This window comes from Poeciliopsis prolifica, unplaced genomic scaffold (genome assembly GCF_027474105.1).
Source record: "Poeciliopsis prolifica strain line A6 unplaced genomic scaffold, Auburn_PproV2 SCAFFOLD019, whole genome shotgun sequence".
Classification (NCBI taxonomy): Eukaryota; Metazoa; Chordata; class Actinopteri; order Cyprinodontiformes; family Poeciliidae; genus Poeciliopsis; species Poeciliopsis prolifica.
The window spans coordinates 6,840,467-6,858,991 of record NW_026562394.1 but is presented as its reverse complement, the minus strand read 5'-3'; the positions used below and the strand labels follow the sequence as shown (position 1 = coordinate 6,858,991).

General features: G+C 39.0%; 1 protein-coding gene across 3 annotated transcripts in view; it reads right to left on the bottom strand.

Annotated features, from left to right (window-relative positions):
- gabra3 (gamma-aminobutyric acid type A receptor subunit alpha3) overlaps positions 1–18,525 on the bottom strand; it is a 156,069-nt gene that overhangs the window by 36,388 nt on the left and 101,156 nt on the right. The window contains exons 10-11 of one of the 3 annotated variants that reach the window (XR_008606877.1): positions 15,134–15,172; positions 13,048–14,991 (exon numbers count right to left, since the gene is read on the bottom strand). Coding sequence is in view for 2 of the 3 variants with exons in the window: in XM_055043622.1 (XP_054899597.1) it covers positions 14,671–14,991; positions 15,134–15,172 (360 nt within the window). In the remaining variant the exon portion in view is untranslated. Of the gene's footprint in view, positions 1–9,401; positions 14,992–15,133; positions 15,173–18,525 lie in introns of those variants that run through there. The other 2 variants (XM_055043622.1, XM_055043623.1) reach the window with 2 other exon arrangements.

Genomic DNA, 18,525 nt, shown 5'->3' with positions numbered 1-18,525 from the left:
ATCCTGGTATCCAAGGGACAAACATTCGAGGGAAACAGCCACGGTGTATTTGCTTCATAATAGATGGAACACCATCTTCAATTATTTTTACCACAAACAATAATGAAAAGTATTAGGATCCACATCTACAAGCCCTTCACAGAAGGATGTGTGTCCAAAAAAAGAGTTCTCCATGTTAAAGATGCTGAGCCAGTAGGATATCCTCAGCACTTTGGCTGAAGGATGCTATCACCATGGCTACCAGAAGACTCACGGCTCATCCACCTGTTTATTTTATCAGGCAAAATAATAATAATAATAATAATAATAATAATAATAATGATGATGATAAAGTACTTACACTTATGGTCAAAAATCCATATTAGTTAATCTCTATGATTAACTAATATGGATAAAAGTCTCATCACTTTTGAAAAACAGGTTTATTAGTTGGAAGAGGAAATAACGACAGGACTGGTGGAAGTGAAGTAGAAAGCACAAAGGACAGCCCAGAGAGAGCTTTGGACCATGCTTGGCAGTGAGCTTATTGCCTAGTGGGAAGTAATGCAGAACAGTCATTGGTTAGGAATGCATTAGACCACAAACATTTTCAAGCACGCGAGGGGAGACAGAACATATCAAACAACGGTGCAGGGACTGGCCCAGCAAAGGCTCGTGGGAAGAAAAAAGATATGGGAAATGAGAAAACGCTCTGACTTTGGCAGGCTACTCCTTTTCAAACGACCACAAACTAATATTGCCTCATCAATGCAGGGTGTGTGCGGTACATGCTTCCCAGTGTTTGAAATTAGGTCCAACATTCAAGGCGTGAATGTCTGTGTCGATGCTTGAAAAGAAAGTGTTACTGCCTGGTCTGTGATGGAATATCAGGGTTTGATTTGTACTGGGACGCATAAATAACATCTCTGTGTTTTCTCACAGCTTGCCTCACAACATTAAAGAACCTAACAGCAAGAGATAATTACTGCCTTACATAATTCAGCGAATGTGCTCAGAAAAGCCTCGTTAAGGAGAGCTAAAAGAAAAGCATGCACAAGTGGTGATTAAATAGCAGCACAAACCTAAACCTTTAAACCTGTGTGACAGTACACGGTTGATGAGGAATGCCATGCTCGTGCTTTGCGATCCTGTTACAGCTATAGATCTTTAGGTTTAGATTGTTTTAGAGGTTGTCACTGCAAAAGGGGCGAATGCATATGCCTGCCTCACTTAAAAAACATGTAAAGCTCAGTGAACCATCCGTCCTTTTGCTTCCGCTTCACCATTCTGCCCTGCTTTTGTAAGGGTAAGTAAATTGCATAAAACACCAATAAAGTACATTATAGTTTGGGGTCGAAAACAAAGAGAATGTTAAAAACTGAGAGGAGCAACTGCAAAGACGTAAACGCAGTGTAACACTCAGCATTTAAAAGGTTGCAAGTACTTCCCCATCCCATGAGGGAAATTACTGTGGCTATCATTAAAGTCCAGGCTGCTGTTCCAGGATCTAAAGGCGAGCAAAGAGAGAGGACTGAAGATCAGCTTGGCCTTGTAGCATGTAATCCTGGGGGATGAAAAGTGAGCTGGTCCTCAGACAAGAACCGACAGGAGCAACTTAGGCAAATCACGACCCTTTTGGTCTGGTTGAAAGAGGCCAATTAGCTTGAAACAGAGAGAGGTGAGGAAGAACAGGTGAATTGGGAGCAGAAACAGCAGCACAGCTCCAGCTCCACACACAGGTAGTTCTTTTAAGAGATTTGAGAGAATTTGTAATTTATTTTTTTAAAGGTTTTGGTACTTTTTTAATAGAAAACAAAACTCGGAGAGAAAATTGCAGCCTAAATGTAATACTCGTAAGATATTTTGTCGTATTCATGAGCCAAAATACAACTTAAAGTTGTATTATTATTATTTGTTTTTATTTAAGTGTTTTACTATTTAATATTTTATACACCTCAATGAAATGACCTATCCCAGGGCTCAGGGAGCCACAAGTGGCTCTTTGGACTTTTCACAGTGGCTCTTAATAACATTGTTGAAAAATATAAAAAAAAATATATATGTATTTTTAAATACAAATATTATAAATGCAGATTTTAGCCATTTTTTCATGGAATAATTGCGCTTGAGTTCCACAACAGATTGTACCAGCAACATGTTTTTAGATCAATGTTTTTTGTCTTTTTTGTCTTACGTTACAAACTGTGTGCCTTTAACATGTTTTCCACAAAAAGCAACATGTCATAGAAGAAAATGTGGTCATCTCCTTTTACATGAGTTTCATGGCTTCTTTATTTACAACCCATAGGTGTAAGTAAAATAGTTGTTCTGTGAGAACATAAAACTTTCTTCCTGCAGTAGATGCTCATTAAAATTATAAGTCGTCTTTTCTCGAAAGGTCACGTGACGTTTGCGGCTCTAAACGAGTAGCTGTTTAGAGCCGCAAACGTTTAGAGCCGCAAAAATTGTTCTTTGGATTGTAGAGACCAGAAGCTTTTGATTCGCCACCAGGGGGCGATATTACCATTTTCCTATGACATTTGTGTTTCAGATTCCTCTGGGTTCAAAAAGGCTGTGCTGCACAGTAAATTCCAATGTCCTAAAATGCCGGAAATAAAAGTTGCTTATATGGTCTCCATTGCAATAGAGACATCAGTTTGCTTCAATGCTATTTTTTTTATCATGCATGTTATAGTTTTGCAATAATTAATCTTCCATTTCTTGCTTAATGTTTGTGTAGGTAGTGTGTGGCTTACCAATTTGCCACATAAGCTTCGATGCTCAAATGCGTGCTGTGTTTTAAATGCAGGTTTGTATGTCTTTGCAGGATGCTCTGTTCAGCTGGAGAGAGAGAGAGAGAGAAAGAGAGAAAGAGAGAGGGAATAAAAGAGCTGTTTTCTAACCACATGTGTGGACAGCTGGACCTGAGGCTGCAGCTTCTACATGGGCGACAAATCAAGTATTTGCAGCGTTTCGGGTTTATGTTTTTGTCAGAACAGTGAGAAAATCAATCAGCTCCTGCGGGGGCGGCCAGGCTCTGATAGACCGACTTGTCTCCTCACCGCTGAGCAGAAGTCAGTCGAGGATATTAATCTAAACATCAGTCATGCATGGGGAACACCCCACAAGGAGAATAAGCTTGCTCATCCATGCCTCTCCTGGGGGAGGTATATGAAGCCTCAGATCGGAGGAGCCGTCCTGGTAAGTGTGTCGGGGTATCGTCTCGGGAGACGTAATGTGGGCCGACTTCGGGTCCACCGACAATAAACTCCCGAACAGAAAAGGCTGGCACCATCACGTCCTGAAATTTAAGCATGGCCCACTGGAGCACATTATAATCCTTGCTGGAAGAACGTCAGACGGAGCTGACAGCACCGCAGTCCAGACGGTGACCCAGAAAGGATGCAACATGTGTCCCCACCCCGTGTCCCCTCTTCAAGTGGGAACAGAGGAATGCTGTGCTTCTGAGTCATTTTCTTAATGTAATCCATCTCATTGCCACCCAATCCTCCAGCCATTCTAATGAGCCAGACAAATAATGCAGTACAACGCAAGAGCAGTCTGTTATTCATTACCTGCCCCCGTGTTGTATTAGAGTCTCTCTGAGCAAAATTAGGAACCATCCCCTTCTTTGCTTCACTTGCTCGGACTGGATTGTGTTCCCTGTGCTGGCTGCTTGGCTCTGAGCTCAAATAATCTCATACACCACAACTGTCTTGTTTCTGTAGCTACCAGCTACAGAAACATATCAACAGAGTCAGTTTTAATGGGCAAATCAAAGGTATAAGCTGAGCTGAAAGTCACTGTAGGGCACTGAAGCACCTAAACACACATGGAAAAGCTAAGCAGCTTTTTAAAATCTGCTGCACTGGATAAAAAAAAAAAAAAGAAGAGATCTTTAAATTTTATCCATAGTCATCCAACATGATCTGTTAAAATTCGCGGGTGTTGAAGGATCATCTGAAAATGGAAGAGTATGAAAATGTGTCAAGGCGGAGCCGTGCACCAAAACTGACAGAAGTGGGCATGGAGAATATTAATTATAGTAACTCTGGCGGAGTTACTATACACAGAGACGCTCAGGTGGAGTATTAGTCATACACTTCCAGCTTAAGCAATAATCTAGTTTGCAATTTGCAAGCCCTACAGAGGCAGAGGTGGGTAATAATTAGCTACATTTGCTCAGATGAATATATAGAAGTACGTATTTGGAAAAAAATATAAAAATATATCTGTAGAAGTTTTACTAGACTGCAAGCAAACCTTTAACTTTATCCTAAAGTTTCTTTGTTCTGATTTTATTTTCTATCTGCTGAACCCGTTGTATAACTTGGAGGCAAAGCAGAGTAAGAACTATATATTGTTGTTGGAAGTACTTTACCCTGCTCTAACATTTATAGTTTCTACTCTATGAAAATGTGTTTCATAAAGTCTATATTTATATAAAAAAAATTATATGGAAAAAAGTTTCTTCCACCTCAATTTGTTATTTAGCATTTATTTGTATTCATCTTAATCTTTCAAAAACCAGAATTTGCACATATTTTGTCTGTAGGATGACATCATTTGGGAATATTAAGTCACATGCGTCCGATCAGTTAGTATTTTATCAATCTCTGTGAAACAGTATGGTTGTGTTTTTTTCTAAGTAGGGGGAGAAACTTGTTAGTTAGTTTGGACCTGAATAAATGAATATCAGGTTTAAAAAATGTGTTAGAGTCTGCAATAGAGTTAAAAACGGGGGTGGAGTTTCACCTTGAATTAACTTGAATTGAATGAGATAATTATCACCATTTTAGGTTCTTTCTTTTTTTTTTAAAAAAAAAAAAACACTAAAATTATGCATCTTTTAATAAAATGCTATAAAACCCCCATGCAAACAGAAGTGCTCTGACGACATTAACAGCCAGCGAAGATGCAAGTCAGCTTTCCTCCAAGTCAATTTTTCTCCAGGTCATAACATATTTATTTCCGAACCCATTTGTAAGTCATCCGTGTTCTGAAGCTGTTGGGACTTTGCTCGCTCGAGCAGAAGCAGGGTGCAGACAGAACTCAAAGGGAGACGAACACCCTCCTCGAAACGCCTGCACCAGTCAGTCCGCCTGCTTGAGAGATCCGTGGGGATCAGGAGGCAAATCAGGAAAGACTTCTTTCCTGACTGCCCATCGCTTTCACTGATCAAAGCCAGGGGCTGTTCATATGAAAAGCAATCACAACAGTCAATGCTTACATAACCCCTTTTGTTTAAATATATATTCCATTTAAGGAAAGTGTGAGATGAGACATGGTACAGGCACACCATCGCATCTCATTTAATCTGACTGAATACACGAGGCGTCTCGTGTTGCTCTTAGTGTGATATTTCAACATGAACAGAGAAGTCCCCAAGTGTAAATGAGGGAATTCTCATTAAACAATTACAGAGCGCGCTAAAGTGATGCAAAAGCGTCTTAGAGATGCAGCACACCTAAACCATTTTGCAGCATGTGACAGAATGTGTAACTGTTACTGTACAAAGTGTTAAATCTTAATATTGCAGTGCAAGATTTTGACCTAAAAAAGATTTTCTAGGATTTGTGCTGGAATTAAATCACATCTTTAATGATATCTTATATTTTGATAAATAAACCCCTGAACCTGGCAAGGTTTAGGGGTTTTCCTTCTCCACTTGTGGAATGAATAAGCCTCTGAGTCACCAGCAACTCTTACCTGCCAAAGCGCTTCAGGCAAAGTTTATGGCCGCAGGCTTACAGTGCCTGATAATCGCTGAGAAACAATACGCACACGGAGTCCAGGAACCGCCTCTTCTCTGAAAACTGACGAGCTGGTCTCAAGTTCTGTAACCAAGGCAAATTTGGCAATCTATCAGCAAAACAGAAGAAAATAAATCAAGGTGATCACAAGTTGTAAAACACATAAACCTCTTATGTTGTGTTAGTGAGGATGTCGAGATGATTTTCCCAACTGGTTGTTTTAAAATCAGTCAAGTTCCCATTAAAAAAGAAAAGCGACAGACTTTCACCTTTTACGTAAATCATTCTGCTGTGGTAGCATCGCTTTCCTTTTACTTTCTCCAAATGACAAGTGGATAAAGATTTTACGCAAAGTCACGTCTCTTTTAGATGAGACTAAATCCATAAGCTATGACATCGAAGCAGGCTGCACAGTGCATTAGTTGGTAGCACTGTTGCCTTGCACCAAGAAGATTCTGGGTTCGATTCCTGGCCCGGGGCCTTTCTGCATGGAGTTTGCATGCTCTCCCAGTGCATGCTTAGGTTCTCTCCGGGTACTCTGGCTTCCTCCCACAGTCCAAAAACATGACTGTTAGGTTCATCGGTCTCTCTAAATTCTCTGCGATAGACTGGAGACCTGTCCAGGGGGTACTCCGCCTCTCGCCCGGAACATTTGCTAGAGACTGGCACCAGCACCTCCTAACCCCGTTAGGGACAAGGGTGTTAGAAAATGGATGGATAGATGGATGGATGGATAGATGACATCAAAGCAATTAATGGAAAAAAAAAAAAAAGATTGCCTAAATTGCTGAAGCTGAGCTGACCTTGTGCTGTCCGGCAGCATAAAACACAGATGATATTGAAAAGAAACAAAGCCTCCGGGCTTCAATTTAGCAGCTGGCTTTTGACTATTAAAAATAATAACGCAGCTCTGAAATACATATATGTCAGAGACATCCCTGTAAACAGAGGTCAGGCTTTTCAAAGCAGAGAGGCGGTGAAGCAGAGACTCATTAAATGTCAGTCCAAGTTGATGCAATACCTGCAGTGTCTTCTTCTCACACCCACATGGCTGTCTGAAGCATCTCAGCATCCGCCGACCGTCTTGACAACTTCTGTCTCATTAAAAGGTTTTCATGTGCGTAAGCTGGTCTTCCCACAGAAAAGTTTATTTGTTGTTATGGGTTATGGGCAGTAGCATATTTCAGCATTAAGCCTCTATTTAAGCCCAAGGATAAGGATGTAGGTTTTCACAATGTTTTAGAAATGAAGCCTAATCAAGTCAGCACTTTGCAGAACCACCTGCCTCTACAAGGTTCGAACAACAAGAGACTTTTGTTTTCTAGTTTTAAGCAATTCCTCTATGAAAAGTAGCTTGAAGGAACTGTCCCTTATTATTATGTAAAATCAACTTTTTAAGCTTTATATCACGTTATAATGTTATTCCCTCATCAAACACCAAATGTAAAATCAACAACAACAAAACAACAAGCATTGTTTTTGTGGATTCCAGATGCACATATCCTGTCTGCATGTATGGCTCAGAAAGTGACTTAGTTCAAAAGTTTCTATTTTGCAAAGTGATTTTATGAATATATCAGGTTTTCTCATCAAAAACTGGCAAAGAAAGCAGAAAAATACCCACATACTCATTTGAAAATATGAACGCTAGCTTGGAAAGAGACTAATTAATAAGAAATTTAAGGTTTATGGTTTGTAATAGTCAGTGCTATGAACAGAACAAATAAAGCACTACAATTGAGTTTTCTATTTAAAGTTACTCATCCGAGGTTTTACAAAAAATCTGAAGTAGAGTGATTTTCTCAGACGAGATAAATACACATCTCTGGAAAAATGAAGAGACCACTTAAAATGATCATTTCCTCTGATTTTACTTTTTACATGTATATGTTTGAGTGAAATGAACATTATTCTTCTATTCAATGAACTTCTGCCAACATGTCTCTGAAATTCCAAGCAAATTTGTTTTGCAGAAAACGAGAAATGGACCAAACAACAAAAAAGATGCAGCGTTTCCGCACCTCAAATAATGCAAAGAAAACAAGCTGATATCCATTAGGAAACAACAACGCTGACGTTTCAACTCAGAAAGAGTTCAGAAATCAAATGGGCTCTTCATCTTTTCCATGGCTGTATTTGTTTTGGTTTATTTATCAGAGTCCACACTGGGTCCAGCGTCAAACCCAAGGACACTTTGGATCAAATAAGCAATTTTGTAATTGGAAGGTGGCCATTCTTCTGCTGAGCTGGTGTTCCACCACACTGACTTCATTTAACAGAGCGGATACTGTGTCCATGTTTTCTTCTTCTTCTTTTTTTTTTATACAGGCATTGATTAAGTCTCCAGTAGCTGCTGCTAACAAGAAGGGCTGCCACTGCTTTGGTGTGAAATTAAAGTTAGCAGAGGTTTTAGAAAGTATTCGTCCTGGTTTGACTGATCCTGGTCTCGTCTGGCCGTCCTGGATTTAAATCTGTTGACTGCAGGCCATCGTGATGCGAACCCGAGACATCGATTCCTTGACATGTTAGACTCAGTTCACTATTTATTATACACTCATTTTGTTCATTTGATGAACAAGCTGGTGTGAGCAAGGAACTAAATTAAAACAATTTCCTATTGCAAGCAAAAATAAATAAAAAAAAAAGGAGTGAAATTAAATTTTGTCATTTTTGTGCCAAGTGTATTTTTAGTGTTTAGGCTTTGAAGATGTTAATGTGCCAGTTTCGCATGAAGCTCATTTGCATAATAGTTAATAGTTTTTCATCCAAAGGGCTTTGTGATTGGGACACACAAACTAGGCCATCGCATCACTTTTCCAGTGAAAATGTCAAGTTAGCTCAGCTTGAGGGAAATACCTCATTTTAAATTATTAAGTTAATGCCACTCTCTCCTTTTGTTTTTCTATCATAATTGAAGTGCTGAGCATTGTATAATTCATACCAGTGCTGCAAGTTTCTCTCAACTCGTCAAACCGACTTCTCGGTCATTTATTGCCACACAACCAGAGGGCAAAACCATTGTCAGGTTTAGCTACTAATCGCTTATGTCACAAAGTGAGATTCACAGATTTGCTGTTGCTGCCTATCAGCTGAGCTGTTGAAGTAAAACAGAAAAAATAAACAAAAAACTTTGTTTTTACTTTCAGATAACTTTATTCCCCTGTGCCGTTTCAGAAGACTTAATGGTCTGCAACTCCAACTTGGCTGGAGTCGCTTGTCTTTTTACATAATACAGCGTTTGCTTATTATTTTTTGCTTTGCATTTATTACTGTGACTCTAGCCTGGTATATTTACTTGGAGGCATTAATGAGACCGAGGCTTTTAAGGAGCAGGCCAGCCTTCAGTTGTGAAAGTTACGTGAGCAGACGTTCACCATAGTATGTGTCAGGAAAATGTCACACACAAGGTATTACAAACAAACACATTTTAGTGGCAATTTTATCTGACCTCATCATTGTTGGTTCTTGTCCATAATTCCCTGTTCTTTACATTCCATTGTACTCTGAAGGTTTTTTTTTTAATGGGGATGAATTTTTAGCGAACGAGAGAGAATAACAAAGAGCACGACATGATGTGTGTGTGTGTGTGTGTGTGTGTGTGCGTGTGCGTGGGTGTGTGTGTGAGGCTCGAATGCGACCAAGAAGGACTCCTTTTTTCGAACACCAAGACAAAATACAATGTCCTTTTAATCCCTATTTCCATTTGCTACATCTCATACAGTAAGCACACAAACAGGTGTAACGTACAGAGAGTCCAGTCACTGTGCACACAGAGAGCAACTTCCCGAGAAAAATCACAAAGTCCACAAAGTTCCCAGAGCAGTCTTTGTGAAGGAAGTCCTTGGTCTCTCAATGCAGGAGGACATGCAGTGAAATCGCTGGAAGGAGAACACAGTGTGTACAACTCTGCTTGCAGACAGCTGCTAATTCACAGTTAGGTTTGGAAAGTGCACACAAGGTACTGATCTTGTAATTAGCTCGATGAATATTATCTCTACTGTTCTTTACTACCATAACACTTAGTGTTACAGATTTCACTGTAAGACAGCAGTATCTATATGTTGTAAAAAATAAATGACATGACATATCGATATTCACAAAAAATAAAAAATAAAACAAAAACAAGAAAATCTATTGGCATTGATTTCACAATATCTACAAATTCACAAGGTAATTACACTTTCTGAACAAGTTTTTGCCATTATTAATCTCTTTAGTTGATCTATTTTTCTACGCCGTTCTATGCATCCACACCTTTGCATCAATGCTGTAGAGGTTATGCTGTATCAAACAGGATATTTAATGCTGTACTAATTAGCATAAATATATTCATATAGTATTATACTCTTAATATACTGTATCTCACTGTATAGAATGACACGGTTTTACTGATTTTAACTCTGGCCCTGTTTGGATAACACCACATAATACAATCAAACCCAAACCTGAATGGCAGATTTCTGTTTCTCAAATCCTCTGAGGTGTGTGGGAAAAAAAAAAACATAAATAAATAAATAAATAAATAAATAAAAAAATAAATAAATAAATAAATAAATAAATAAATAAATAAATACACGTTTCTTATGTTTCTCTGTCTAAGCCAAAATGTACTTGCATTTAAAAAAGAAAATCATCAACTGCAAATAATAAAAATAACCTTTTTTTAAATATATTTTTTGCTCGCTTATTTACGTGTTCCGTTTGCTGATTAATTCAGAAATTAATCTCTGCAGGGTGATTTTATCATGCTTAATTAAAATCATATATTTACTTGGATAAACTTCATTTGATCACTTGCAACAAATTAAATTATTCTTTAAAAGTTATTTTTTTTTCAGTTGGAGGCAGAAAACTTATTAAAATTCCAACATAAGATGTCAGTGTGTGCTCACAATGTGATAAAGGGCAAGACATTTGAACATTTTGGCAAAGTTTGTCTATTGCTGAATGTTTTTGATGGTAAATGTATTATTTTTGGTTAAATAACGCTTCTATGGTTAGAGACTACTGATGACATTAGTCAGAGAATGACTATTATATATATTTTATTCATTTGACAAATGCAGGTATTTTGTTTGGAGCCACCAACATACCGTAACTCCCATTCAGGAACCTGGAGGAGTCAGAAGTAATTATTTAAGATGTGTTGACACATGCTGAATTAAATTAAAGTAAAATGTTTAAAAATAAAAGGTTTGTCTTGACTTGTGTATGCAAGTCAATGTATAATAACTGCAAACAATCAGCTTACGGTTGATGCTATGTTTCATTTAGTAGAACTTGTTAAACACTCAAGTGTGCTTAACATGTTTTAAACAAGTTTTGTTTACCTTAAATTAAGACTTTAGGATCTTGTTAAAATCTTTATTACATAAATTAAACACAGACAAGAATTATGGACAATCTTAATACCTTAACTTATTGTGCATTATGACTTCTGTTTAGCTAATTTACATCACAAGAAATTGAAAAAGTTTTGCACACTTTCGTTAAACTCCAATACGCTGGCTAATTTAGAGTTCAAGGATTCTGTAGGATGATCAAGAAATCTTCATGAACGATTGTGACTTTTGTCATGAAGTGTCATTTGGTAAATAATGACTTTTTTAATGCAAAGCTGACACTTTTAATTGACTTTTAATGGAAGTTCTAACGGAATGTCACATTAAAAGTGCCATTAATTACTGAATAATGCAAATTACACTTTTAATGGAACTTTTCGTGCACTTTTGCATCAAAGGTGCCATTTTTTACCGAATGACACTTCAGAACAACAGTTGTAAATATTTATGAAGAGTCATTCATTTTCCTGGCAGTCTCATGCGCACCCCTTCAAATAAAGTATTACTAGATAATGCAACAAAAATGCTTGAAATTGAATTTAAAAACCACAAGTCAGGTTTTGGAGGAGAAATCTAAGATGGAACTGAAATACACTTGAAGACAGTGTGGAAAATCCTTCAGAGACTTTTAAATGCTTGAAATTGACACGGATTTGAACCTACAGTGATCTAAAGAGTAAATGGAGATGGATGCCAAGTGAGTTCGGTGGATCTGTGTCTTTAGTTGTAAACTAAATAAGGGAAAACCCATTCAGAGGCTTGTTATAAGTGTTTATGCTGCTGGTTATTAGTAGGTAACAAAGTGACTGGGATGAAGTCTCATCTCTACACCTTGCTTCAGTGTGTAGTGAATAATAAAGCTTCAGATTGCAGGAGCAAACGTACAAATGTTTATGCAGAATCAATGGCTGTTGGATTTGCACATGATCAACCAACACTTTACTGAAGCTCTTTCCTCATATACTTTGTCAGAATCCAGTGCATGTTGGAATCTCCAGTAAGTCTCTTCAATAATCTTTACTTATTGAATTAGACAGAATGCATTTGGCAAAAGTGATATAAATAAATAAAAGTGCTTTAGATTCAGATTGTGTAAATATATATGTGCAAAAACCAAAAACGTATTATCTTGCACACACACACACACACGCACACGCACACACGCACCCACACACTGAAGTCACTTAACAAAGCAGAGACACTCGGTGCTCTGTAGTCAAATCTTATGTGACTTTGATCAACATTTATCACATTTTCTCAATAAATTAAGATTCGTTTTCAGCTGGCTTTACAGTAATTTCCAGTATGTAGATTACTGTAATCTAAGTGTCTATTAACTTATTTGGATAAGTTAAAATCACTGTGTGACACATTGCCTTTGTTGTCTAAGGCAAAAATAAAGTCAACATATGTGGGCAATAAAAAAAGCACAAAAACGCGTTGCAGAAGAAAGCAAAACAGAAAAGCATGGACTCTTAGCTGCATGTTGACAGAGACACGATAAACATTTTAGAACAGCAACAAATGCAAAGACAAGAGGGAACAAAGAAAAGAGCGATTGTTTTCATAAATTAAAAATAAAACTTTAAAGTTTGTAGATGTGAAATTCCAAATTTGTCTTCCTTTTGAGGTAATTTCTTGGTTAGGGTGCTCCATAAAAAAACCCCAAAACAATAATTTTAATGATAGTTGTTCTCCACAACACTGGAGCCTGGAATCTCTTTGCAAGATCATCTCACAGGAATAGGTCTGTTAACCCTTCGTAATAAGAGGCAGTTTTAGTCTGGGTGTGTGTTTGCGTGCGTGTGTGTGGGTGTGTGTGTGTGTGTGTGTGTGTATGGCCTGGTTTAGAGTGGAGATGGCCATACACTGTAGTAGGTAGAACCTACAGAGACCATTGAATATTTCTCAACACAATGCTTTGCAAAAGCATTAATACCCCTAAAAACGTTTTTCTTATTGTGTCACATTACAAAGACAAGCTTTAAGGTGTTTTCAAGGATTTTTTGTGATGGAGCAACTCAAAAATGTTGCACAATTATGAAGTGAAAAGAAGATTTCTTTCAAAGCCTTTTACAAATAGAAATCTGAAAAATGTGGTGAATAATTGTTTTCAGCCTCTTATATCCTGAAAATGCAGCGGACAGTCTTTACAAGTCATGTAGTTAAAGGTGTTTTCCCTTCTGCTAATCTGGTGGTTTGATTAAGGTCCAAAATTGGAACATTTCGTACAATTTTCAGCTGCACTCTGTCAAACAATCAAAACCCATGTTCACTCCTTTCCTCCTTACACCAAAAACCACTGAAGGAAACGGCGTGAAAACCTGCAGGTCTGATATGACACTCTGGATTTAGACCAGAATGTGTTTGAATGGTCTAGTCAAAGTCCAGATCTCAATCTGAGAATCTTTCACAATATAAATTATTTCTATAGATATTCTCCAGCCAATCTGAAAGAGTTTGAGCTATTTTTCAAAAAACAATGACAAAACAGAAGCTGTAGAGATTGGATCAGAGGACCTGAAAACAAATGCCTGCAATATTTTTATGACTTGTACCTAAAAAAAAGAAAGACAACTAAGTATAATTTTTTAAAAAACTTGACATTCCTGCAGGTCTTTGTGCTGATCTGCCACATAAAATCTCAATAAAACACATTGAAGTTGAAGCAGGACAAAATTTGAAAAGATTTAAGGGGCGTAAATATTTTTGCAAAGCAAACGCACACTTGGAAACGCAAATGTGGGCATGTCTGACTTTTTTTTTTCTTCTCTTTTCCTTCTTTGTGATGAGTGTTTTCACCAAGGCACATATATTATCTGTCGTTGAACATAGTCAGCCAGTTAAAACAATAAGAGCCAGTGGACTAGAAAATGTACATGCAGCCCTTTGAGGCTGCATTGTGTATGCTGGGCTTCGGCAGGAGCTGAAGGCCAGACTCTGACAATTATTAATGGTGTTCCTACAAAACTATACAGGCCGTCCCAACCAACAGAAGCACAATAAAGCGGCCGGCGGATGGCTTTCCTCGTGTTTTCGACGGTATCGGTGTGTGTCTGTGTGCGTACGGCGTGTCAGCGCCTTATCACTGGTAATGAGTCACAATGAGAACAGAAAACACATGCGTGTGCTAACTTATTATAAGCAATGAAACAACAACAACAACAACAAAAGAGAAAAACAAACAAACCCAAAACATATCAAAACAGGGGGACGCACAATTTAACTACTGTACGAAACGGCAAGCAATCAAGACACAGCAAGGGATTAAACCACAACAGGGAACAGGGCCAGAGCTAAGTGTGGGGTGGAGAAGAAGAAACGCCGCACAAAACACAGACTGGAGAGAGAATGGGCTTCCTCCGAGGTCCACCGCTGCACTTGAGTCTAATGGAAACCGGATTTGCCTCCCAACAGTAACAGCCGTGCAAAAATATCAAATGTTTAAGAAAAAAAATCCCAAACAGACACATGAGACATGCGCGCACACGCATACACACGCATGTTAAGATGCGATGGACTTGGCTTTTCCTGTGCCTATCTATCTATCTATCTATCTGGCTATCTCTCTTGCGAAAGCCAACATTTGGTGAAATTCAGTTTAGGTTGTTTGCCTTCATGATCGCGGGCTTTCTGTTGACATACGTGGCCCAGTAGCCCAAGTTGAAAATGAAGAACAGCACTGGGAAGATGATGCGCGATATCTTGTCCACTTTGCTGACGCGGTTGTAGGATTTCTTGGCCTCTGTGTACGGGTCGTCCATTTTGTGCAGAAAGGAGTGTTTGATCGACGGTCCCGGGGCGCTTTTGGAAATGGTCGTCAAGCCTTGGTCTTTGGCTACGTTGATGCCGTAGGTGGTGCCGACAATGTTGAAGGTGTTGTTGGACTTTTTAGTCAGCGTGGCCGACTCTCTTCTCTGCAAAGGAAGAAGGCAGTTAAGGTCGTGAGTCGCAGCAGGGCAGTGGACTAAACAATACTTCCATTTGAACTCATAAAGAGGAAATAGAAGCAACACCACGAGACACGAGACACACACAAGAACAAAACAAAAGCCTAACCATATCTTTAATCCTGGCCATGTTAGCCTGAAACGGTTCCTGAAAAGAAAAGTAGAAAAGAAAAAAAGTTTACCAATTATATTAGAATTACCCAACTTACAGAATCTATTCATCACTATCTAGCTGGAGGTGACTTTCTTTTATTATTATTATTATTATTATTTTACTACATTTTTACAGTTTTTATAACGTCAAATCAATAGTATATTACACAAATCTGGATCGCAAGAGGAAAATGTCATGAGTAAAAATATCATGACGAGAATATTGAGCTTGTGAGATAAAGAGTGCAGAAAATTGGAACAGTTCTCATGTTTTTATTTTTTTATGGTTTTAGGGGGCGCGTGAGAAGGAGAACCAGGCTGGACTGGCGTCTGGTACTGCTAGCAATAGCAGTAACAGCACAGAGCAGGATTAGAAACAAAGCAAAAAAAAAAAAAGAAAAAAAAAGGAAAAAAAAAAAACAGCGCCTGAAAACATGTCTGACAAACTGTATCAATGAAGGCAGCCAGGCCTCTTCAGGCAAACAGCTAGTGATAAAGCAAACATGACAAAGGCTGTGTGCGATAGAGCAAGCTGGAGGGTCCGCCGTCTTCCTGCTTCTGGAGCCGCGCGATTGCGGCGCCTTTCACTTTGGAGTTGCACGGGAAGACACAGTTTATTTGCTACATTGGCACTCTCACATAACTAAACTCGCATCTCTAGAGGATCCTGCCAGTCTGACGGAGCACAGTGCAACGAGCAATTTGGATGTGGGGAAAACAAGTAGGGCAGTAAGATGGATTACTCAGCTCACTTCTGGTTTCCTCCGTGGCTCGCGCTGTGGGTCTGTACTGCCATCATTTCCTGCGCACCAATCATTCCCACTGCGACCTCTTTCAGATCAAGGCTGGAACAGTGCATGTCACAGAGCAGGAGAGTTTCAGATCCAGTGCTCCTGTTTTGTGTGAAATGATCTGTTTTTCTGACTACGTCTTCTAAAACAAGGCTATTCATACCTTGGAAATGTGTGTGAAACAAGAAGAGCTACAGGAAGAGAATGATCCTTGGTTTGCTTGGGCAGCAAATCCTGTTGAGGTCTAACGGAGCTAACAGGTTTGCAGTGATGCTCCCAGATAAATGGACGCCTTCCCATCTCTCCGCCAACGAGGCCCCTCCATCACAGTGACAGCTTGCATCAGCAGGAAAAACTAATTACGACATTCAAGTGTCGTATGACCTTAATCAAAGATCATTCGGCTCCCTGGTCTTTAGCGTTAAGGATGTTCTGTGCGGCGCTAACCTGACAAATGAGCTGTACAGAGTCGTTTTCTGTTGCTTTTTAGCTGGACTGTCATCTGCGCTAATTTATTGGGCCTAATTATTGGGGAAACCATCTGTGGCATTGGGCTGGATGCATTTTGTTACGAACCTAATGTGTCACAGCACATAATTTACTTCTGCTTAAAAGATTTGCATGCACTAGCCCAAGTAATTGGGCTGGCTGAAGGCAAAAAACCCCCCCATCACAATGCATCCATTGACCTTGTCCTCATAACTTTGGCAAATTGTTGCTTAAGAATTGAAATGTGTCTCAGGGTGACTAAGCGATTGTGCTGCCCTGCGCTTCACTGCTTGCAGCTGGGAGTGGGCATGTGAGCAAACCTTGGGACAGTCGGCACCCCCTCTGTGTTCGGAGATGAAATGTTGGCATGCTTAATAGCCTCAAGTGAGTAAGCATGTGGGGGAATGAGAGTGTGGGCAGCACATGGAGAGCCATAACGATCTCGCTTGTGCATGTATGATTCTGGAATGACTGTTTTTATTCAGATGTAGGTTCAACGGACGACCCCTGTTAACCCTATACCTGCACGTTTTACTGCATGCTTTGTCCCTTTGTTTTAAAATCTCCTTCCTGGTTCATTAGTTGGATATACCAGTGCCGTATTAAGGCAAAAAAAAAAAAAGAAAAAATGTTTTGTTGGAAAAACTTTTGTAAAAATCTTTTTTTTTGTTTTGGAATGAAAACTGTCACTATGTTTTCACATTATAATATGAGACAGATAATCTGTTGAAAAAAACATCAAGCTCTTCCTTCTCCTCCTGGTGCTTTTGCTGTCATCTGTCAATCAGAGCCAGGAGGAGGGTCACAGTGCTGTCAATCATCCTCGTGTATGGCCTCATGGTGGAGAAATAACTTACCGTCACAGGAAAACTGTTTATCCTGTGTCATTGGCTGCCATGGTAACTAGCATTAGCATTCGTGGCAGCCTACATTGTGGGGAACTAGGTGTAGCATAGCACAGAGTTGGGGAGGAGTGAGCGGTGCGCACAAGCATGACTCAGTGCTAAGGACTTCCTCCTGACTCTGATTGGTAGTTTTTGACAGGACTGTGTATTTCTGTAGATGGAAGTAGAACCACAGGAACCACTGTTTCTTATTATACTAGTGTGACATTGTGACAGTTTTAACAAAAATGTATACATATATGTATTTTTTTTTCAATGCTGCAGCTTTAAAAAACAAATGTATGGAAAAATGTCTGACAATCAATCAAAAATTGGGTCCATCAAACTTCTGAGAGATTTAGGCGTTTGTTACGACAAGTAATAATAGACAAAGTTTTCTAAAACCATAAACCTCTATCGCTTTGTGGCTTCATCAGAGAATGCCACTGCAACACCAGCTTGTGACTCTCCCTGTGCTGACGCAAACAGAATATATCTCTCACTGAAGCGTCCAATCGTTGCAAGAGTTTCAAGAATTTACCTTTCCAACCAAAAACTCCCCACAGGCTAATTCCTGAGATGAGCTCACCTTCAGCTGTAAAGGGGAGCGCTAATTAGGCACATGGCAGACAGAAAATAAGGTGACGAGAAAGTAAAAAGCACACAGCGACATTAAAGTAAACCATTTCACATGGGTTTGCTCACAGTCGGGGATGTAAAAACAAATGTTGAGAATAATTGTCTGCTGCTCCTGGGTGTACAGCTCTTTGGCAAAGAATTCATGCCCCTTGATGTTTACTACATGTTGCAACGTTGCAGCCATGAGCCTCAATGTATTTTGTGGCATGATTTACCATTCAAAACAATTCAAAATAACTGAGAGGTGTAAGGACGATAAGTGGTTTTCAAAAAACATTCCTCGTCAAATAAGAGTCTGGAATTTGCTCCAACCGTTTTCCAATAAACTTTGCTGTTCCCACAGCATGACACTGCCGCCAAACTACAGCAGATTATGGCTTTCTTTATGTTACCTTTTGCATGAGTGCATAATAGTTCTGCCAGAAAACTGTCAGTGACTTTTCAGTCCCACTCATTTTACACTAGAAAAGCAAAATCTTGCAAAGTATTTTAGGTCTAATTTTTTATGAAAATATTGTCATACCCTTAAAACAACACAAAACAAA